This window comes from Ziziphus jujuba, chromosome 4 (genome assembly GCF_031755915.1).
Source record: "Ziziphus jujuba cultivar Dongzao chromosome 4, ASM3175591v1".
Taxonomy (NCBI): Eukaryota; Viridiplantae; Streptophyta; class Magnoliopsida; order Rosales; family Rhamnaceae; genus Ziziphus; species Ziziphus jujuba.
This window is the reverse complement of record NC_083382.1, coordinates 1,418,309-1,435,498: the sequence shown is the minus strand read 5'-3', so window position 1 is coordinate 1,435,498 and position 17,190 is coordinate 1,418,309. Positions and strand designations below refer to the sequence as shown.

The 17,190-nt window shown below is 32.4% G+C and overlaps 1 protein-coding gene and 1 long non-coding RNA gene across 2 annotated transcripts; both read right to left on the bottom strand.

Annotated features, from left to right (window-relative positions):
• Nucleotides 1–4,332: 4,332 nt before the first annotated feature.
• LOC125421884 (uncharacterized) lies at nt 4,333–7,611 on the bottom strand. Its single transcript, XR_007240267.2, has 2 exons — nt 5,209–7,611; nt 4,333–5,022 (listed from the first exon to the last, which is right to left on the bottom strand). It is a non-coding gene; the product is annotated as an uncharacterized LOC125421884 (long non-coding RNA).
• Nucleotides 7,612–13,292: 5,681 nt separating this feature from the next.
• LOC107415511 (ankyrin repeat-containing protein NPR4) lies at nt 13,293–17,187 on the bottom strand. The gene is made up of 4 exons (XM_048472028.2): nt 16,679–17,187; nt 15,408–15,542; nt 14,437–14,969; nt 13,293–13,960 (listed from the first exon to the last, which is right to left on the bottom strand). Exons 1-4 carry the CDS (start codon nt 17,184–17,186, stop codon nt 13,409–13,411), a joined length of 1,728 nt encoding a protein of 575 aa, XP_048327985.2. The 5' UTR covers nt 17,187; the 3' UTR covers nt 13,293–13,408.
• Between the last annotated feature and the right edge of the window lie 3 nt (nt 17,188–17,190).

Below are 17,190 nucleotides of genomic sequence, written 5' to 3'. Positions count from 1 at the left end.
ATTTTAAAATTATATATTTTTCTTTGATTATCTCCTCAATTCTGAAATATTAAACATTTAATGACTGTTGGATTTTAATATTAAAGAGAAAATTTGTAACAGCCCAGTCCACCCGCATGCGATATTATTCGCTTTGGGTCCAGTCCACACGGTTTTGTCAAAACGCATCGTAAGGGAAAGGTATCCATACCCTCTTTTAAGGCATAGTACATTCCCCTTTCCAACCGAGGAGGGATCTCACAATCAAAAGAATTGATTAAAGCTGTAATAACTTAAGGTAAGTTGTTCTTTTCTCTCAAACTGTCACTGGCTGTGGATGGATAAAGTGTGATTGCATAAATAGACTATAGATTTTGCTCTTTCTTTGTAATTTTGTGAAGGAAATAATCGGATTAGCTTTTGTGAGATTGAACTGTCTGTGAAATGTTGAATTGTATCTGTGAATTGTCTTTGAAACTTTTTTCTATGAAGTTTTGAATTCAAATTGTGAGATTACTTGCATTCCAGAGTCTTTGTGACTCCAACGTTTTTGAAATTGCAATTTTAAACATGTTAGTTTACATTTCAGAGTCTTTGTGACCCTGAACTCCTAAAGTTGCCAATTTTAAACAAGTTAGCTTTCATTTCAGAGTGTTTGTGACTCTGAATTTCAGAAATTGCTTTTTAATTGTTAGTTTTTTTTTTTTTTTTTTTTGGGAACTATGGAATATTGTGCAATTTCTGAATATTGTGGAATTGAAATTGTGTAGTTGGAATTGTGCAATTTTTAAAGGTTAGCTTACATTGAGAGTCTTTGTGACTCTGAAATTTTGAAATTGCTATTTAATTTGTAGTCTTTGTGGAATTGTGGAATTTGTTTAGTTGCTGTTTAATTTTGAGTCTTTGTGGAATTGTGGAATATTGTATGCTTGGTCCTGAATTTTTTATGTATATTTGGTCATAGTGCATATTTGGTCCTGGATTTTTGATGCAGATATTGTATTAGTGCATATTTGGTCCTGGATTTAAATGGAAAGTTCTAATGTGAATAATGCATGTAGTTGGCAAATTTTCATGTGGCTGTGTATGACAGTTTGGTTTAGGAAAAATGTATTTTGTTGGTAGTTGCTATCAATTCCGAAAACATGCTAATTGCTGGTAGGGAAAATGTATATTGTTAGTAGTTGTTGGTAGTTTGGTTTAAGGATTAAAGGGCTTGGATCCGATGGTTCTATGTTATTATTTAAGGAAGCAAAACTATTATTTGCTATTTAATTTATTGTAATTTAATTTGATTGAGATTGTAGAATTTATGGCCTTGAATTGTTGTGTAATTGCTGTCTTATTTCTGTTTGTCTCCTTTTATGTAAACAGTATCCTAGTTATGCTTGATATGGACCCAGATTCCCCATCATCAGTTAATGCACCTTCCTCTCAAACCCCAATAGGTCAAAATCTATCACCATCACTGTCAAACCCTACACCTTCCGATGCCAAATCTACATTACCTCCACAACCTCCATTAGGGAAGAAAAAACTTTCTAGGCCAGCAAGTGATGTATGGGATCACTTTATCAAAATAGAAGGTGGTGATCCTGATGACCCTAGATGCGAATGCATTTACTGCCATAAGGATTATACATGTGGTTCTAAGAAGTGTGGAACTAGTACCCTAAGAAATCATATGAAGCAATGTCAGAAAAATCTTTATAACTCAGATGAAAAGAAGCAAAAGACCTTAACTTTTGATAGGAAATCCGATGGTAGTGGTAGCAATTTGGTAGCTATTATTTTCAACAAAGAGGCATGTAGCATGGCATGTGCCAAAATGATAATTTTGGATGAGTTACCTTTTAGTTTTGTAGAAGGCTGTGGGTTTAGAGATTTTTGTAGTGTTGCATGTCCTAAATTTGATCCTCCATCTAGAAGAACCATTGTGAAGAACATTTATCAATTGTATTTAGATGAGAAATTGGCTTTAAGATCAATGTTTGTTGCAAACTAACAAAGGGTTAGTCTTACAACTGATATATGGACTTCTATTCAAAATGTTTGTTATATGTCATTGACTGCCCATTATATTGATGATGATTGGATGTTACATAAAAAAATTTTAAATTTTTGTGTGGTTCCTAATCATAAAGGAGAGGCAATTGGAAAGCTAATTGAGGTTTGTTTGCATGATTGGGGTATTGAAAAAGTGTTCACGCTAACTCTTGATAATGCAAGTGCAAACAATAATGTAATTGCATATCTTAAGAGGAAAATGGTACATTGGAAAAATTGTATATTGGATGCTGATTTTTTGCATATTCGATGTAGTGCACATATTGTCAATTTGATTGTGTGTGAGGGTTTGAAAGAATTAGATGAGGCAATTGCTAGCATTCGTAATGCTGTGAGATATGTTAGATCATCTCCTTCTCGATTGCAAAAATTTAAGAAGTGTATAAGTCAAGAGAAAATTGATAGCAAATCTTTAGTATGTTTGGATGTTCCAACCGGATGGAATTCCACATACTTAATGTTAGAGTCGGCTTTGAAATTTCAAAAAGCTTTTGAAAGAATGGAGGAGGAAGATGGACATTATGCTTCCTATTTTGGAGAGGATGATAGTGGTAGAAAAAAAGTTGGACCTCTTTTAGCTTGGCATTGGGATGATACCAAAGTTTTTGTCCAATTTCTTAAGGGCTTTTATGATGTAACTCTTAAATTTAGTGTCTCTTTACATGTTAGCTCCAACATATATTTCCATTAAGTTTCTTCCATACAAAAACAATTGGATGATTTATGTGTTAGTGAAGATGACCGGTTGTGTGTTATGACAAGGAAAATAAGAGAAAAGTATAATAAATATTGGGGTTCCATGGGAAATGTCAATAAATTGCTTCTAATTGCAGCAGTGCTTGATCCAAGATATAAGTTGGATTATGTGTCATTTAGCTATGGGATGCTTTATGACAATGATGAAAGCAGGGTTACTGAATTGACAAATGGCTTGAAAAAGACTTTAATGAGGTTGTATAATTGGTATAATGAAAAGAAATGGGTTCAAATGATAGTTGTCAATCTTCCACTGGTGTTGAGTCTTCTGGAACTAGTTTGGATAGTAATAACAGTGAATTAGAGCATGCCAACTATGCTGACCAGGTTTGGATTGCTTATTTGAAGAAGAGAGAATAAAGCTAATGTAAGGAGATAAAAAATGATGTGGATAGGTATCTGGCCGACCCTTGTGAATCTGGTTTAATTAAGGATTTTGATATCTTAAATTGGTGGAGGGTTAATGGAGAGAAATACCCTGTGTTAAAGAAGATTGCAAAGGATATCTATGCCATTCAAGTCTCCACTGTGGCTTCCGAAAGTGCTTTTAGCAGTGGAGGTAGGATACTTGATCCTTTTTGGAGCTTTTTGATTGCTAAAGTGGTGGAGGCTTTGATATATTGTCAAAATTGGATTAATGCTTCTTCAAGTTTTGATAGATTTTTTTTTTTTAGAAGAGATGGAGTATTATGAAAGTTTAAATGCAGGTAATGTAATATGCAATTGAGATTATTTTCTGTTTGTATGCATATCATATTTTTTTTGAATGTTTTTATAATATTTGCTTATGTTTGCTGTTTGGTGTCACTCCAAAACCTATGCCAAAGCCAAACAGTAGCAGTGAATCCAGATAGCAGCAACAAAAAGGATTGATGGTGCATTGAGTGGAATCAGTGGATGTACTTGAAACTTGAAAGCTTGTGAGTTTTGACAATGATGAAAGTAACTCTATTCATTTTATTTTTCATTTCTTAATAATCATCACATTGTTAAACTAATAAGATATTGGTTTAATTTATTTTGGTGTCCTTTGTGATTGTAAGTTTTATAGCAGTGGCAGTGAAGGATTTGGTAGTGCTAAATGCAGACTGCTTATATTTTTTTTCCTACTGTTTCTTTTATGTTTACTGTCAATGTATTACCATTTCTCTTAAGTCATTTGTAAAACTTGCTTATTAGTTGCTTTGATAGTAGTAGTTATTATTTTTTTCTTTTTTGTTTCTGTCTCTTTGAGAACGGATGGGGATGTGAGATTGTTATTTTGATATTTGTATTTTGTGTCTGTATTTTTTATTCTCAATTTTGGTGAGTGGCAGTGGCATACTGGCATTGCATTTCTCAATTTCAATTTTTCCTTTGATATATATTGAAGTTTTGATAATTTCATACCTAAAAGGATTTGCCATTTCATACCTAAAAAGTAAAAAAATTGCCGTTTCATTTCATACCTAAAAAATTTACCATTTCATCTCTGTTTAATAGTTTTTTGAAAAATTTTAAACCGTCAAAATAATTGAAAAGCAAAACTAATGAAGGTAATTTCTAATTGTATATTGGACAGGCCAAAAACTATAGGTCCAAAAATAAACCCAGCTCAATTAGCTGAAAGTATGCCCAAAATTGTTAGCTCAAAGATAATTTCTGATCCACTAATTCGAAAACAAGCCCAAAATCAGAGGCCTAAATATAAGTCCAAACCGACCAATCGGAACCCGAACCAAACCGACCCGTTTATTCGGTTAAATGCTTGGTTTTCAATTGTCCATGGGTCGGTTCGGGTTAGTATTTATGGATAACCGAATGATCAGTTCGGTTGGAACTCTCGGGTGGAACCGATCCAAGGCGAACCGTGCCCACCCCTATCTTCAATCTCTCAAAACGATATCACACATTATGGAGATTGAATTCAACCCCAAGAGATGTGAGCAGAGGGGGGCAAACAACTTCCTTGGTCTTTAAGGCTGGCCTCTGTTGTCTTCCTCTTCTTTTGCTTCTAATAATCTAGATTAAACGTGCATTTCTGTTTCTTTCTTTCCCAATATTACCTTCCCACATCAGGAGGTTGCTCCTCCTACCACATGTTCAACTTTTATAATGATGTAGAAGTAACTTCAATACAAGGATCAACTTTTCCATCCAACCTCCCCTTCATTGAAACCAGATATCTCCAAACTTGGGCAAATACATCACAAAAATCCAGTTCCATTCGGGAATCAAACCCTGTGGTTCAATGCAAATCAATCCTAGACTTTAATCATCACATTTCAGCACAGTAAAACACATTGCAATCTAGCCCTCTACAATACTTATGAAGGGTAAACCAACAAATTTCTCAACTACAACTTTACTAACATTAGAACTAAAGTTGATGTCAAAAACCAATTTCTCAAGTGCAACTTTACTAACATTAGTACAAATCTGATGTCAGAAACTGTTCTACTGAAACAGTACATGCCATAAGCCCCAGCTGCAGACCAAAACACTGGCAATCGATAATCGAAGTGGAGAACAAATGACAGCACCAAAAGCAGCCAAAAGGGATGCTGCCTGTCCACTTCTGCAGAAATTAATGCTATCTAAAACTAGCAAGAGCCTGTCATGCAAAATACATTTGTCTTTTCCTTTGTGTTTAAAGAAAAATATTAAACACAATCAATCAACTATCAGCTTAAATCTAATAAAGAAATTAGAGTTTTACTAGGTTAAGTTCAAAGGGAAGAATTAAGTTATAACAAAAATGTCTCTATGTACTAAACTTATGAGGGAGAGGGAGGGGAGAAAAAAATGCATCATTATCTTATCTGTAAATTTCCCAATAATAATTCTTTAAAAGCATGTTATGTTATGCTCCAACTCCACTTCGAACAATAGGCAGTTTTCTATCAAACCACATTTTCTCATCGATTATCTAAACACAAATGAAAATGGAAGGAAGTAGTTATACATGTTCTTAACATCATCTTACCAATTGAATTTTAAATATCCATAAACAATATTCAAATAAATAGATAGACATGTTACTCCAGAATGTGGGCTTTTAACGTACCACTGCCATTAACATTTATTCTATTAATTGTTATATAGATCACAACAACCAACCCTGCATAAACATGAACAATCAAGGAAAAAAAAACAGACCAAAAAATAAACAAATAATATAAAATATTTGCCAAAGAACATAGTCCTATTTTGTCCCTAAATTTAATTAGATAAAAAATTTAGGATAGCCAACCTTACAAAGCCAATTCAGGATAGCAGAAATGAAATAAATTTTCAAGCGTTCAGATTGAACAAAGTGAAACTCATTGTAAAATAAAAGGAAAGGAGGAAACTTTGTAAAAGTAAGCGAAAAATTAAATAAACATTACCCATAAATTGTTTGGATGGTAAAACTAACGAAGCCAAAACTTGTTGTCTACGCTACTAAACTGAATCCTCTAGTGTTGCAGAATGGAAAATAGTATTGGTTTTCCGATGTAATATAGATCTTGCTCAATCGACAACTCTTTCATGCCATGTCTTGAAAAAAGATGAAAGAGTGCTATTTAACAAGATCCAGAGGTTGAATCACTTCCTTTGTCTTTAAGGCTCGCCATATATGAGATTCCAATTGCATTTAAAATAATCTTTTGGTGAAAACCTAAAATTTTATTCCCACTATTAAAAATATGTTATGAGGAACCATCCATAACACATGACTATGTTATGTACATGTACTTCGCGGCACCTCAATATAAAAAGAGTCTTTGACATCTCACCCCGAAGAGACAAAATATATATATATATATATATATGTATATATAATCTTTATATACACAAGTTGCAAAGAATTGACCAAATACAACAAAAGGAGGTTTAAGCATCTTCAGAATAAAATAATGCTTACACTTACAGCTGACATAGTTGGTTTTACTTTTTAAAGAAATCATACAAGCGTGCATAAACAAGAGTTAATAGCACTAGACTAATAGGAGTGGAGGGAAAAAAAAAAATCCAAACCAATAATAGATATAATAAATCTTTGCAAAGGTGATCAACAATGGGGGGTATAGTCAACTTTAAGAAACCGAAGACTATAAATAGACTGAATCCTCCTCGAATATATTTGAGGCAGATCAAAACGGAACACTCTAAAGACAATAAACAAACAAATAAAAAAAAAATATATATATATATATATGATGAAACTTCCTGTGAATCGACCACACAATTAAATAAACAAAACCAACAAGTTAGTATCTTTGTTAATACCATGGTGATTAACAGGGAAATCTAATCTGGGAAAAAAAATACGAACAATAAAAAAATAAAAATTGAAGAGAATATGAAGAAGATTGTGATGAGAGTAGGTAAAGTTGATCCTTCCTCCGTATCTGTATCTTATTCGACAGTACCTTCTAGATCTTGTCGACAGCACTCCCATCATCATCAGTCAAACAAGATATGAGAGAGTGCTGTCAAAGAAGATTATGGCCCCGCTTCCGCATGGCTGCAGGCATCATCATCGCAGCTGGTAAAATTTCTGCAAATTTTATTTAGACCCTTCTACTTTTGCAATAATTGTATCTAATAAACCCCCCAACTTTTCTGAAATTTATCATTAACGCCTTTCTTTGTAATTTTGTACTATTTTTATCCATAACAAATCTATTTTGGGTTTTCTAAGCAAGTTAAAAATCCATATTGCAACGTGAAGACTGCTAGCAACACTCGTTTTGCACACCTGCTAACACACTTGTTAATTTCTATACCTGACATGTGTTTCCAGCTTTTGCCAGAACCAACGGCTTAAACAACAATTTGACCTTCTCTTTTAAATTTACTATAAAATTGCCATTCTATTATTTAAATACAGAACTCTCATATGTATATATATATATATATATATTTTTTTTTTTTCTTTTGAAGAATCTAATTTCCTATCAGCAACGTATCCAAAACAATAATAAAATTTCTATTTGTTCATACATAGCTAATTAGTATTATTTTTTTATGAAACATAGATAATTAAAATAAAGTAAATATTTTTAATATAATTAAAAAACACTTTAATTTGACATTTATTTACTTATTTTGTATTGCATCATAGTTAAAAACACATGTGAAATAATTTTTTTATCATATTAAAATTATTTGCTTTATTTAAAATATCTATTTTTTATAAAAAGAATTAATTACCTATGTATATATAAATATAAATTTATTATTATTTTGGATATATGTGGTGTCACTCTTAAAAACATATAAAATAAAATAAAATATATATTTGTAAAAAAATTAGGAAAAGAAACTTATGTAAAATAAAAGTTTTGTACTAAAATTAATGGAATGGAAAAAGTGGTGAGACACATGTCAATTGTAGAAATGAGCGAGTGTGTTTGGTGAGTGTTGCTAGCAGTCCTCTTGTAACGTGGTCCACCTGTCCAGTCATGGTACATCTGTCTTATTTCCTTTTGCCACCTCTCTTTCTATTTTTCTTCTTTTGCCCCATGATTCTCGCAATCTATGTTCTTGTTTTTACGATGTGCTACTCTAATACACCGTTTTCTTTGGTGGTCGACACAACCAAAAAAATATCATAAATATCGATATTATAAAAATTGTAAGTTTTTAATTTTAAGATATAAAATAATTAATATAATAAAATAATATAAAAATTTAATAATTAGAATATAATAATAATAAAATATTCATCTAATTAAACATATATATTAAAATTTTATATAATATATAATAAAAAAATTAACAATGTTATTTATTTATTTTTAAATAAATAAAATCAAATTTATTAAAAAAATAATTTAAATTAAATTAAACACTAAGATAAAAAAAATATGTATTAAAATACTATATATAAAAAAATCATGTATTATCTTTTATATAATATAATATTATCATATTATTATTTTATTATAAAATATTATTTTATTTATTTATATATATTTATTTTTTCTTTCTCTTTCCTTCCCCCACGTGGAAATTTCTTTCTTATCCTTTCTTCTTCTTCCTGTCTTCCTTTCATCTTCGTCCTCCTTCTCTTCTATGCCATATCACAACCAACCCATATCATAGCTGCCGACATTTTCCCAAAAAATCCACCAAAATCCGACGACTTCTCGCCGACTTCTCCACCGGAATTTCCACTATATCCATCCAAAAAATGAAATCCCGATCGACTCCTGCGTTTCCAGGCGAAACTCATCAAATCCGGCGACATTCCAACGAAACCCATGACAGAAACTCTTCCCCCCCCCCCCTTCGATGTCGAAGGTGGTCAACAACCGACAGAATCAGTGATTTTTCATCGGTGTCGTCGACATTTGCTTCACTGGTGGACAATAGCAAATCATACAAGAAGATATTGGTTGCCCCTAGGAATAACCATATAAGTTAAAAAAAAAAATTAATTCTTTTTCCGATTTTAAAATAACTCAATGCAATATTATCTTTTACATGTTACTATTTAAATATATAAAAATATAAAATAATTTTATATAATAATTTTAGTATTTAAAATATCAACAATTCATAGTTAAGTAAAAACAAAGTTTTTTTTTTTACAAACAAACATTATTTTACGAAAACTTTTAACAATATTTTTGGAAGAAATTGATAGTTATAAAAATTTCATAAATTTTATTTTTATCATAATATTTTTGGACAATGTAAAGATGTATTCACTATAATACTCGGTTTCAAAATTCAAAATTATAAATATCTTTAAAAACATTTGGTTTTATATTTCTAAATATATTGAAGATATTTGTAAATATATTTGAGATGTTCATCCTTCACAACATTCGGTCGATATTTCTAAATGCATTTCTGAAATATAAACAAATCATTCCACTGTAGCAGCCTTAGATGCCCCAACACCCAGCATAACGAATTGCTAAACAAATCAATGTGATAATTTCGAAAATCTTCACAAATATGACAATTGCGAAAATCTTTCCACAATCTACTCATATTTCTCCATACATGATAAATTGATAAATGAATTCCTTTGGGGTAATTATGTTCCCTTATTACTTTCTAACTTTGCCAGTTGAACAGGTTACTTCTTTATCAAGTATTATGTTCCCTTCTTTATCAAAAAGCAAATCAACCAGTCCTGTAGCGAAAATATTTTAGATCAAAATTCAAATATAGTATGCATGTTCCATACATCCTTAAATCAATTTGTTAAAAAGACACATGCTTAACTTACATACAAGCAAGACATTCGTTCCTTCTTTGTGTTGGACAAACTGCTTTTTAAATTTGGCATAGAGTAAAATTGGCAGTATGAGACAAAGAAACTAAGCAAATGGACTACAGGAACGGAGAAAGTGAATTTGAAGTAAGAACAAAGCAAAAGGGAATTAAATATCTGAAAACATGATAAACCAAAAACCAAAAAGCGATATTAAACCCAAACAAATGATGATTTTATACGTTGATCATCCATCTTTCCATCTTAAAAAGGAAAGTGACAATTACTGAAACATATATTTGATGCAGATCACAGAGTAACGGCCTTAATTACAATTGCAGCGATCGGCAACTAGCCATGCAGTGTTTGTTATTTCTATTAATGAGAATTGAGGATTTCTTATTCTAACTATTGTATTGGTTTATTTAACTTTATGTCATACTTCATTTTGGAACAGACTTTATTAAATAAATCTTTATAACTAAATTCTGGTTCATGATTTGATTACTATAGGCTAACTCTTTCTCTAGCTCATCCTATTGTTGATTACTCTCCCTCATCACCAAGGTCTCTTGGAGAGAGCATCAACACATTCATAAAAGAACAGGAATGCACATGCAAACTTTATGTTTTATGAACATGCATATGAAAACCAGCTCTCTCATTGCTGTAAACTGTAATGTACTTCTTTCAACTAACCTCCAAGTTTTGCAATGAAAATTATTACTTCTTGTACTAATTAAAAAAACTACCTCAACTTTGCTTCAGACTAACAGGCTAACAAAGAAAACAAAAATTTCAAAGAATATGATAAATCTTAGCCAAAGTATGATGTAACTCTAATGATATATGTCCCTAAATTTAATAAGATTGACAATTCTGAGCAGTCATCTTTGCCAAAGCCTATATGTCTAACACAAACAAATCAAATACTCAAGCCTATATGTCTAACACAAGCAAATCAAATATCATGTATTCACGCATTATCCTAGTTCCTCTTCCCCCCACCTCCCCTCCCCCCCCAAGTACTTCTTGTTCCTCACTGAGTTTTACCTAATAATATAAGTTTTGTGGCCAGATTCCATAACAACAGAATACATAAGGTATGGGGTAACAAAATTTTACTTTGAAATTTTAAAATTTTTGCTTCATCGTGAATGTGGCTTGAAGATATTACTCATGATCTAGATAGCCATCTTTTAATTGTTTTGAGCTATTCCTTGCAGGAACCAGATCATCAAGAAAATAATTGAATTATTTGTGTTATCCCTGGAGGATCAGCATAGAAATTTGGAAGCTCAGTTCTGTATCTAGAATGAATGAAATGGACTTAATTTCTGCATTTTTAAGTGGACAGCTGGATCATTCCATTTTGATAACACCTTATGGTAATTATTCTTGCTCTCTTCGGATAATATGCCTTTCTGGTAATTTAAATCATGCTTGTGCAGAGATTTTAGAAAGTAATAAAAATTTAATTAATGAGGTAAAATGTATTTACATGTTCTTTTATTACATGTTATTGGGATGAAGAGGCTTTCGATTGGAAGGGGGTTGGCATTTGGTTGATCTCAAAATGAGGCTAAAACTGACATGGTTGTAGTGGTAACGATCAAAATGATCTATGATTTTACCATGAAAATTGTCTCCTAATAACTAGATTTGGACAATTGCTTCATGAGCTTACCATTCAAAACTTTTGTATTTGACTGTAGTTCTCTTTTTTGTATGTTTATTAATTTCATTCAAATAAACTTAAAATTTTATGATCGTCATACATTTCTTTAGCATACAAAAGTAATTTACCTGATTATCTGTTCTGCAGTAGTTGCTCAACCTCATGCTCCACAAATGAGAGGAAGCTGAAGTAGAAACAGCCACATCATTCCATAAAACCACAGCTGTGTGATCTTAAGGACCATTTGAAACTGTGAATAAGATTGAAGGAACCACGGATCTTGCCAATACCAATGATTTTTATAAGCTTTAGACCTCCTAGTGATGGTATACCTGCCAGAAGAGATAGGGCTGATTTGTCCGAAAATGGAAATTCAGATATTATGTATAGCCAAGATTTTTTCGTGTAAGGGCTTAAACTTCAAACGCTTTATAGAGGTAATTGTATTAGTTTTCTCAATCTAATACTGACACCATGCTGTGGGGTTTCCAACTAGAGCCAGCTACCCTGCAGTCTTCCCTTGCCCCTTTACTTATAATTTGTTATGACAAATATCTATGGCTAAGTCCTGTTTACTGTGCGGTTTTGGATTAAGATGATTTATGCAGAAATCATATTAAAACCAATTTCTCAAGAAGAGCTCAGATAGCTTACTCTATTTTTTCGTTTGGCATTTTGGAGAATATTTTTTGAACTTATGTTCATTGTTTATCTTGTTCAGTATGCAAATAATTTAAATTGTGATACAGTTATATGAACCACATCTTAAGTTATATAATCATGAGTAAAAAAGTTAGAGCGGCAGAGCAAAACTCAGCCAGAGCAAATTTGGTTACCCTGTCTCAGCAACTTTTCCAATTGTTATTTTAGCTTGGGGTGAGACTATGTTGAGTAGACTTGCTACCTTTCTAGTACTTTCTGATTTTTTGCCTCTCTTTTTCAGTTCCTTATTTGACTGGAATTGCAGAAGAGTACTCCATCTGGGAGTAGCTTCAACAATTTAATTCTGTTCTGATCAAAATATCCATATCAGTAAGATGTATTTTACAAAAATTCTTATTTTATATGGAATCTAGAAAATATTCAGGTGAATGGTAGTTTATATTGTTCTTTTTTCCTTCATGACAGAATCTGACTATAAAGGTGAGGAAATTGTTCAGTCTGTCAAAGAAGAGAAACAAAGAAAGAAAATGGAAGCCGTTGCTATGCAAAGGTGGGCAATATGGGCTTTTCTAGCTAACTCTAAATTTTACTTCTCTGAGAACATTGCAATCTCCTATTCTATTTGAGCAACTTTGTAGGGGAGACAACAGCTGGTTCTCTACGAGGACTTCTTAGTCGTGGCTAACATAGGTGAACTGCTAGCTCCAGCCCAAAAAAAGAACGGTTAACTACATCTTACTCATATCCTGAAATGTCATTTTCTTTAATCTATGTAACATGTTTAAATCTGCGAAGTTCTTATCACAGCAAAAATCTTGTTAAATAGATTGGTTGACACTGAAAGCATAATCAAAATTAAAGTTTTTTTTTTTTTTTTTTTTTTTTTCCTCTTCATCTTCGCATAAACAACTATGGCTTTTGGGAGGATTAGTTGTATCTGTCATACATCACATCAATACCAAAGTGGAAATGGAAATTATAATTTATTTATGGTTATACAATATACATTATAATTGACTACCTCTATTTAAATAAGTTTATCATATTGAAAATATGTGATGGTTTCACATCTACAAAAACCCAAAGATATAGGCCAACGCACAGCAGACACCTGATACAATCGTATAATATGCTAGCATTGTGGAATGAGGTATAACTGCATGGATGGCTGAAGTAAAAGCCAGTGCCATCCCAAGGCTAGAAATATAAGTGAGAGTTGCCGCAACTCTTGTAAAACGTAAAAGCAAATGATAGTTATGCTCCAAGCAACCCCAGAATTGTATGAACACTGAGACAGAGGAGCAGTAGAAAGCTATTGAATCTGCTATTACAAACACCTTGAAAGATGTCTTGTTAGATAACATTGCCATGCCCTTTGTGGATGATAGATCTTGTTCATACCCTCCGGGCATTGCAAACCCTGCTGTAAAAGTCACCGTCGCTATAAGACTTGCCACCAGTAAATGAATGTTGAATATATTCTTCAGCCCATGACTTCTGGTTTCATTATTCTCGTGACCAACTTCTGTATTAGTTCTTATCTCATGACTATTTATCCGATTGACAAGTGATCGCAGACTTGCTCGGCCGCCCTGTTTATCTAACTTCCTTACAATCTTAGACTGAAAAAATTACATTAAGAATGGTAGTAAATTACATTAAGAATGGTAGTATTAAATTGGTGTGAATAATAAAAAATGATTCCCAATAAATGGCACTGAACAATATTAATTGTGTTTTAACGAAATCTGATTCTTGTAGACTGAGAACGCAATTATGTAAGATGGTGAAAATTAATGTTTTCATCTAAAAAAGAATCAATGCTAGGACAATAATGAATATTTCATCATTTGTGTGAAACTCACCATATTGTAGTCAACTGCAGTAAAAATTGATCAATGCGCTATTCATCGCTGCTAGCAAAAATCATGGTTATGTAGCTTGACGTTTTTAAAAACAAGACGCATATGGAAAAAAGGTATCCCATAGCACTTGTATTTTTGCCACATAACCGATGTTTATTGGCAAAGAATAGCATTTAAATAGCATTCTAATAATGAAAATTCAGTACTCAGACTTTATAGCTTGAAACACTTGCCTTGTCAAGCTCTCCAAGATTTGGATTATTTAGAATAAAGTCAATCGGCATTTGGTAGATGAGATTTTGAGCCTTCTTGTTCACTCTACTGTCATTCACAAGGATGGTTATGATGCTGTATCTGTCCCTTCCAGCAGCCAGATGCAGAGGCGTATTACCTTCGTTATCGGCTGCATTGATGAGGCTATCAAGCCTTGGCTCGTTCAGTATGAACCTGACAACATTAAGCTTTGCATTTGCAATGGCAACATGAAGAGGATTCCATCCTCTGTTGTCAATGGATTCGCAAGCATCTGGATTACGATCAATAATTTCTTCCATTACATTGACATGGCCTTGTTTAGCAGCAATGTGTAAAGCAGACATGCCTTGGTTGTCCCGTAGATATGCAATACGAGTGGGGAAACGCTGAAGTAGAAGTCTAGTTGCTTCTTGATTCCCCACATGTGCTGCACAATGAAGAGGAGTCCACCCAAAAAGTTGATCTTGTTGGGTTGCAAGCCCTTCTCTTTGAAGCAATAAGCCCATAATATCTATAAATTGATTATAAGTAATTAAAATATAACATCAGGCACCACAATTTTATATACATATATATATATATATATATATAATTTTGCTATAAATCTCATGCACACTCACACTGTAAAAGGTGACATATCTATGGGAATATTTTACCGTGTTACAAGTAAACCATGGGATATATATCCTGATCTGGTGGTAAATTTTGTATAAACAACATTCCATATATATATATATATATATAAAGTTTTACTTCACTGAGTACATCACCTTATTTACATGGAATACGGATGAAATATTCCGAAAATTACATATATATACTCAAGTGCTTTATAGATGAAGTCTAGTAAAAAATTATTGTACATACATACACACATATATATTTATATATGTATTGGTACTTTAGGACGATACAGGAAAACTGAAAATGTAGAAGACAGATTAATTACCTATATATGTTTGCTGGTGAGTCTGATTATGTAGTGTATTAATACATTGATCTCCAGCATATAAATAAAAGTTACTTAGCATGCGCCGAATTCTTTCCAGAGATAACTCAGATGCCTGACATTCAAGCATGCCCGCTGCAACCAACAGACATTAATTGTTTCCAAGGAAAGTTAGGTTAACTAGGAAATAGGAACTAGCATATATAAATACCACTACAAAATATATTATATATATATATATAGATAATATACATACGTATAAAGAAGTTGTTATGCAAGATCTTGCACCATAGCAAGAGTCCATGAACATCCTATTAACAATAATAGGCTCCTAAATCCACTAATGGTTTATTAGCAATTTTAGAAGCTTATACCGCGCTGATAGTATGTTTCTGAACTTTATCTTTGGCTTGCATAAAAGAATTAATTATATATTTTGATTGTGATATTTATATTTATATTTTAAAACCTGAAATATTGTAGTTGAAAGTGTCATATATGGTGGCCATAAAGTGTGTTGTTACCGTGTTATGACCAATAACCTTTTGGCAAAAACCTTTTAGCGATAATTTGTCATAATTAAGACGGTTTTAACGGCAATTTATCTTAGTTAAAGTGCTTCAGCTAGTTATTACAGTTAAATATGTTTTATGCACATATTTGTTCCGTACATAAAGTCTCTAGCAAAATTATTATGTTTGATAAGTGTTGACATACACGCACATACATGTATATATAAATATATATATATATACTTAGACTATAATAGACTTGCATGCTCGTGCTATGGTAGACTTTTGACCTTATATACACTTTCTAGTATAGAAATTTGATATGATAAGGATGTTATAAGGGATTTCTAAAGAGGGTAAGGATGTTGTAAGGGATTTCTAAAGAGGGGCTTATATAAATGCCAATCCATATCATTTGACAAATGACACAACATTTAATATTTTTGATTTTTGAGAAAGTAAAACCTAAATAAGGAAAAAGCAATCCATAAAATGTATGTCAGACCCAACATTGATTATTATTTGTGGTTGATTAAAGTTTTTTGGAGATTAATTTAAAAACCTTTTACTATGTAACAGCTAACATAGTATATCCCTATTCATAAATCTTTCACAAGGTCCTCACCATATAAAAATTGGGTATATATCAACATGTCATAGCAGGAATGTACGAGTATTATACACATATAGCTAGATAGAAAGAGTGAATGCAAATATATATATTTATGTATATATATATATATATATAATATACATCACCATGATGTGCTCGAACCACGGCTGTATGCAAAGCATTCATGCCATTGAAGCCATGGCATGAAGCTTCCCCAAAAGTTAAAATATGCCGTGCAATATCGAGAAAACTTCCCTCCACGGCAAGAAAAAGTGGAGATTCATTAGCCTTATTCACCAAATTCAACAACTCCCGATCGTTTTGCGTAAGTAGCTGTACTACGCCAAAGTGACCGTTTTTAACTGCAACATGCAAGGCTGTGTCTTCCTCCTTCAAGTTTTTCGTTCTTAGAGCAGCTCGCCGGATTTCAACGTCTATAAAATCACCGATGAGAAGCTGAACAATTTCTTGGTTCCCAATTTTCGCTGCTATATGTAAAGGACTGTCCCCATTAGCATTGGTTTTGCCAAGTAGCCGTGGACATAAGCGAAGAACACCTTCTGTAATACCCTTTTGATTGAATCTAACAGCGATGTGAAGAATAGTGTTGTTGTGTGGTGTTACTTGTTGATTGGGATCAATTTCTCCTTGCATCAGT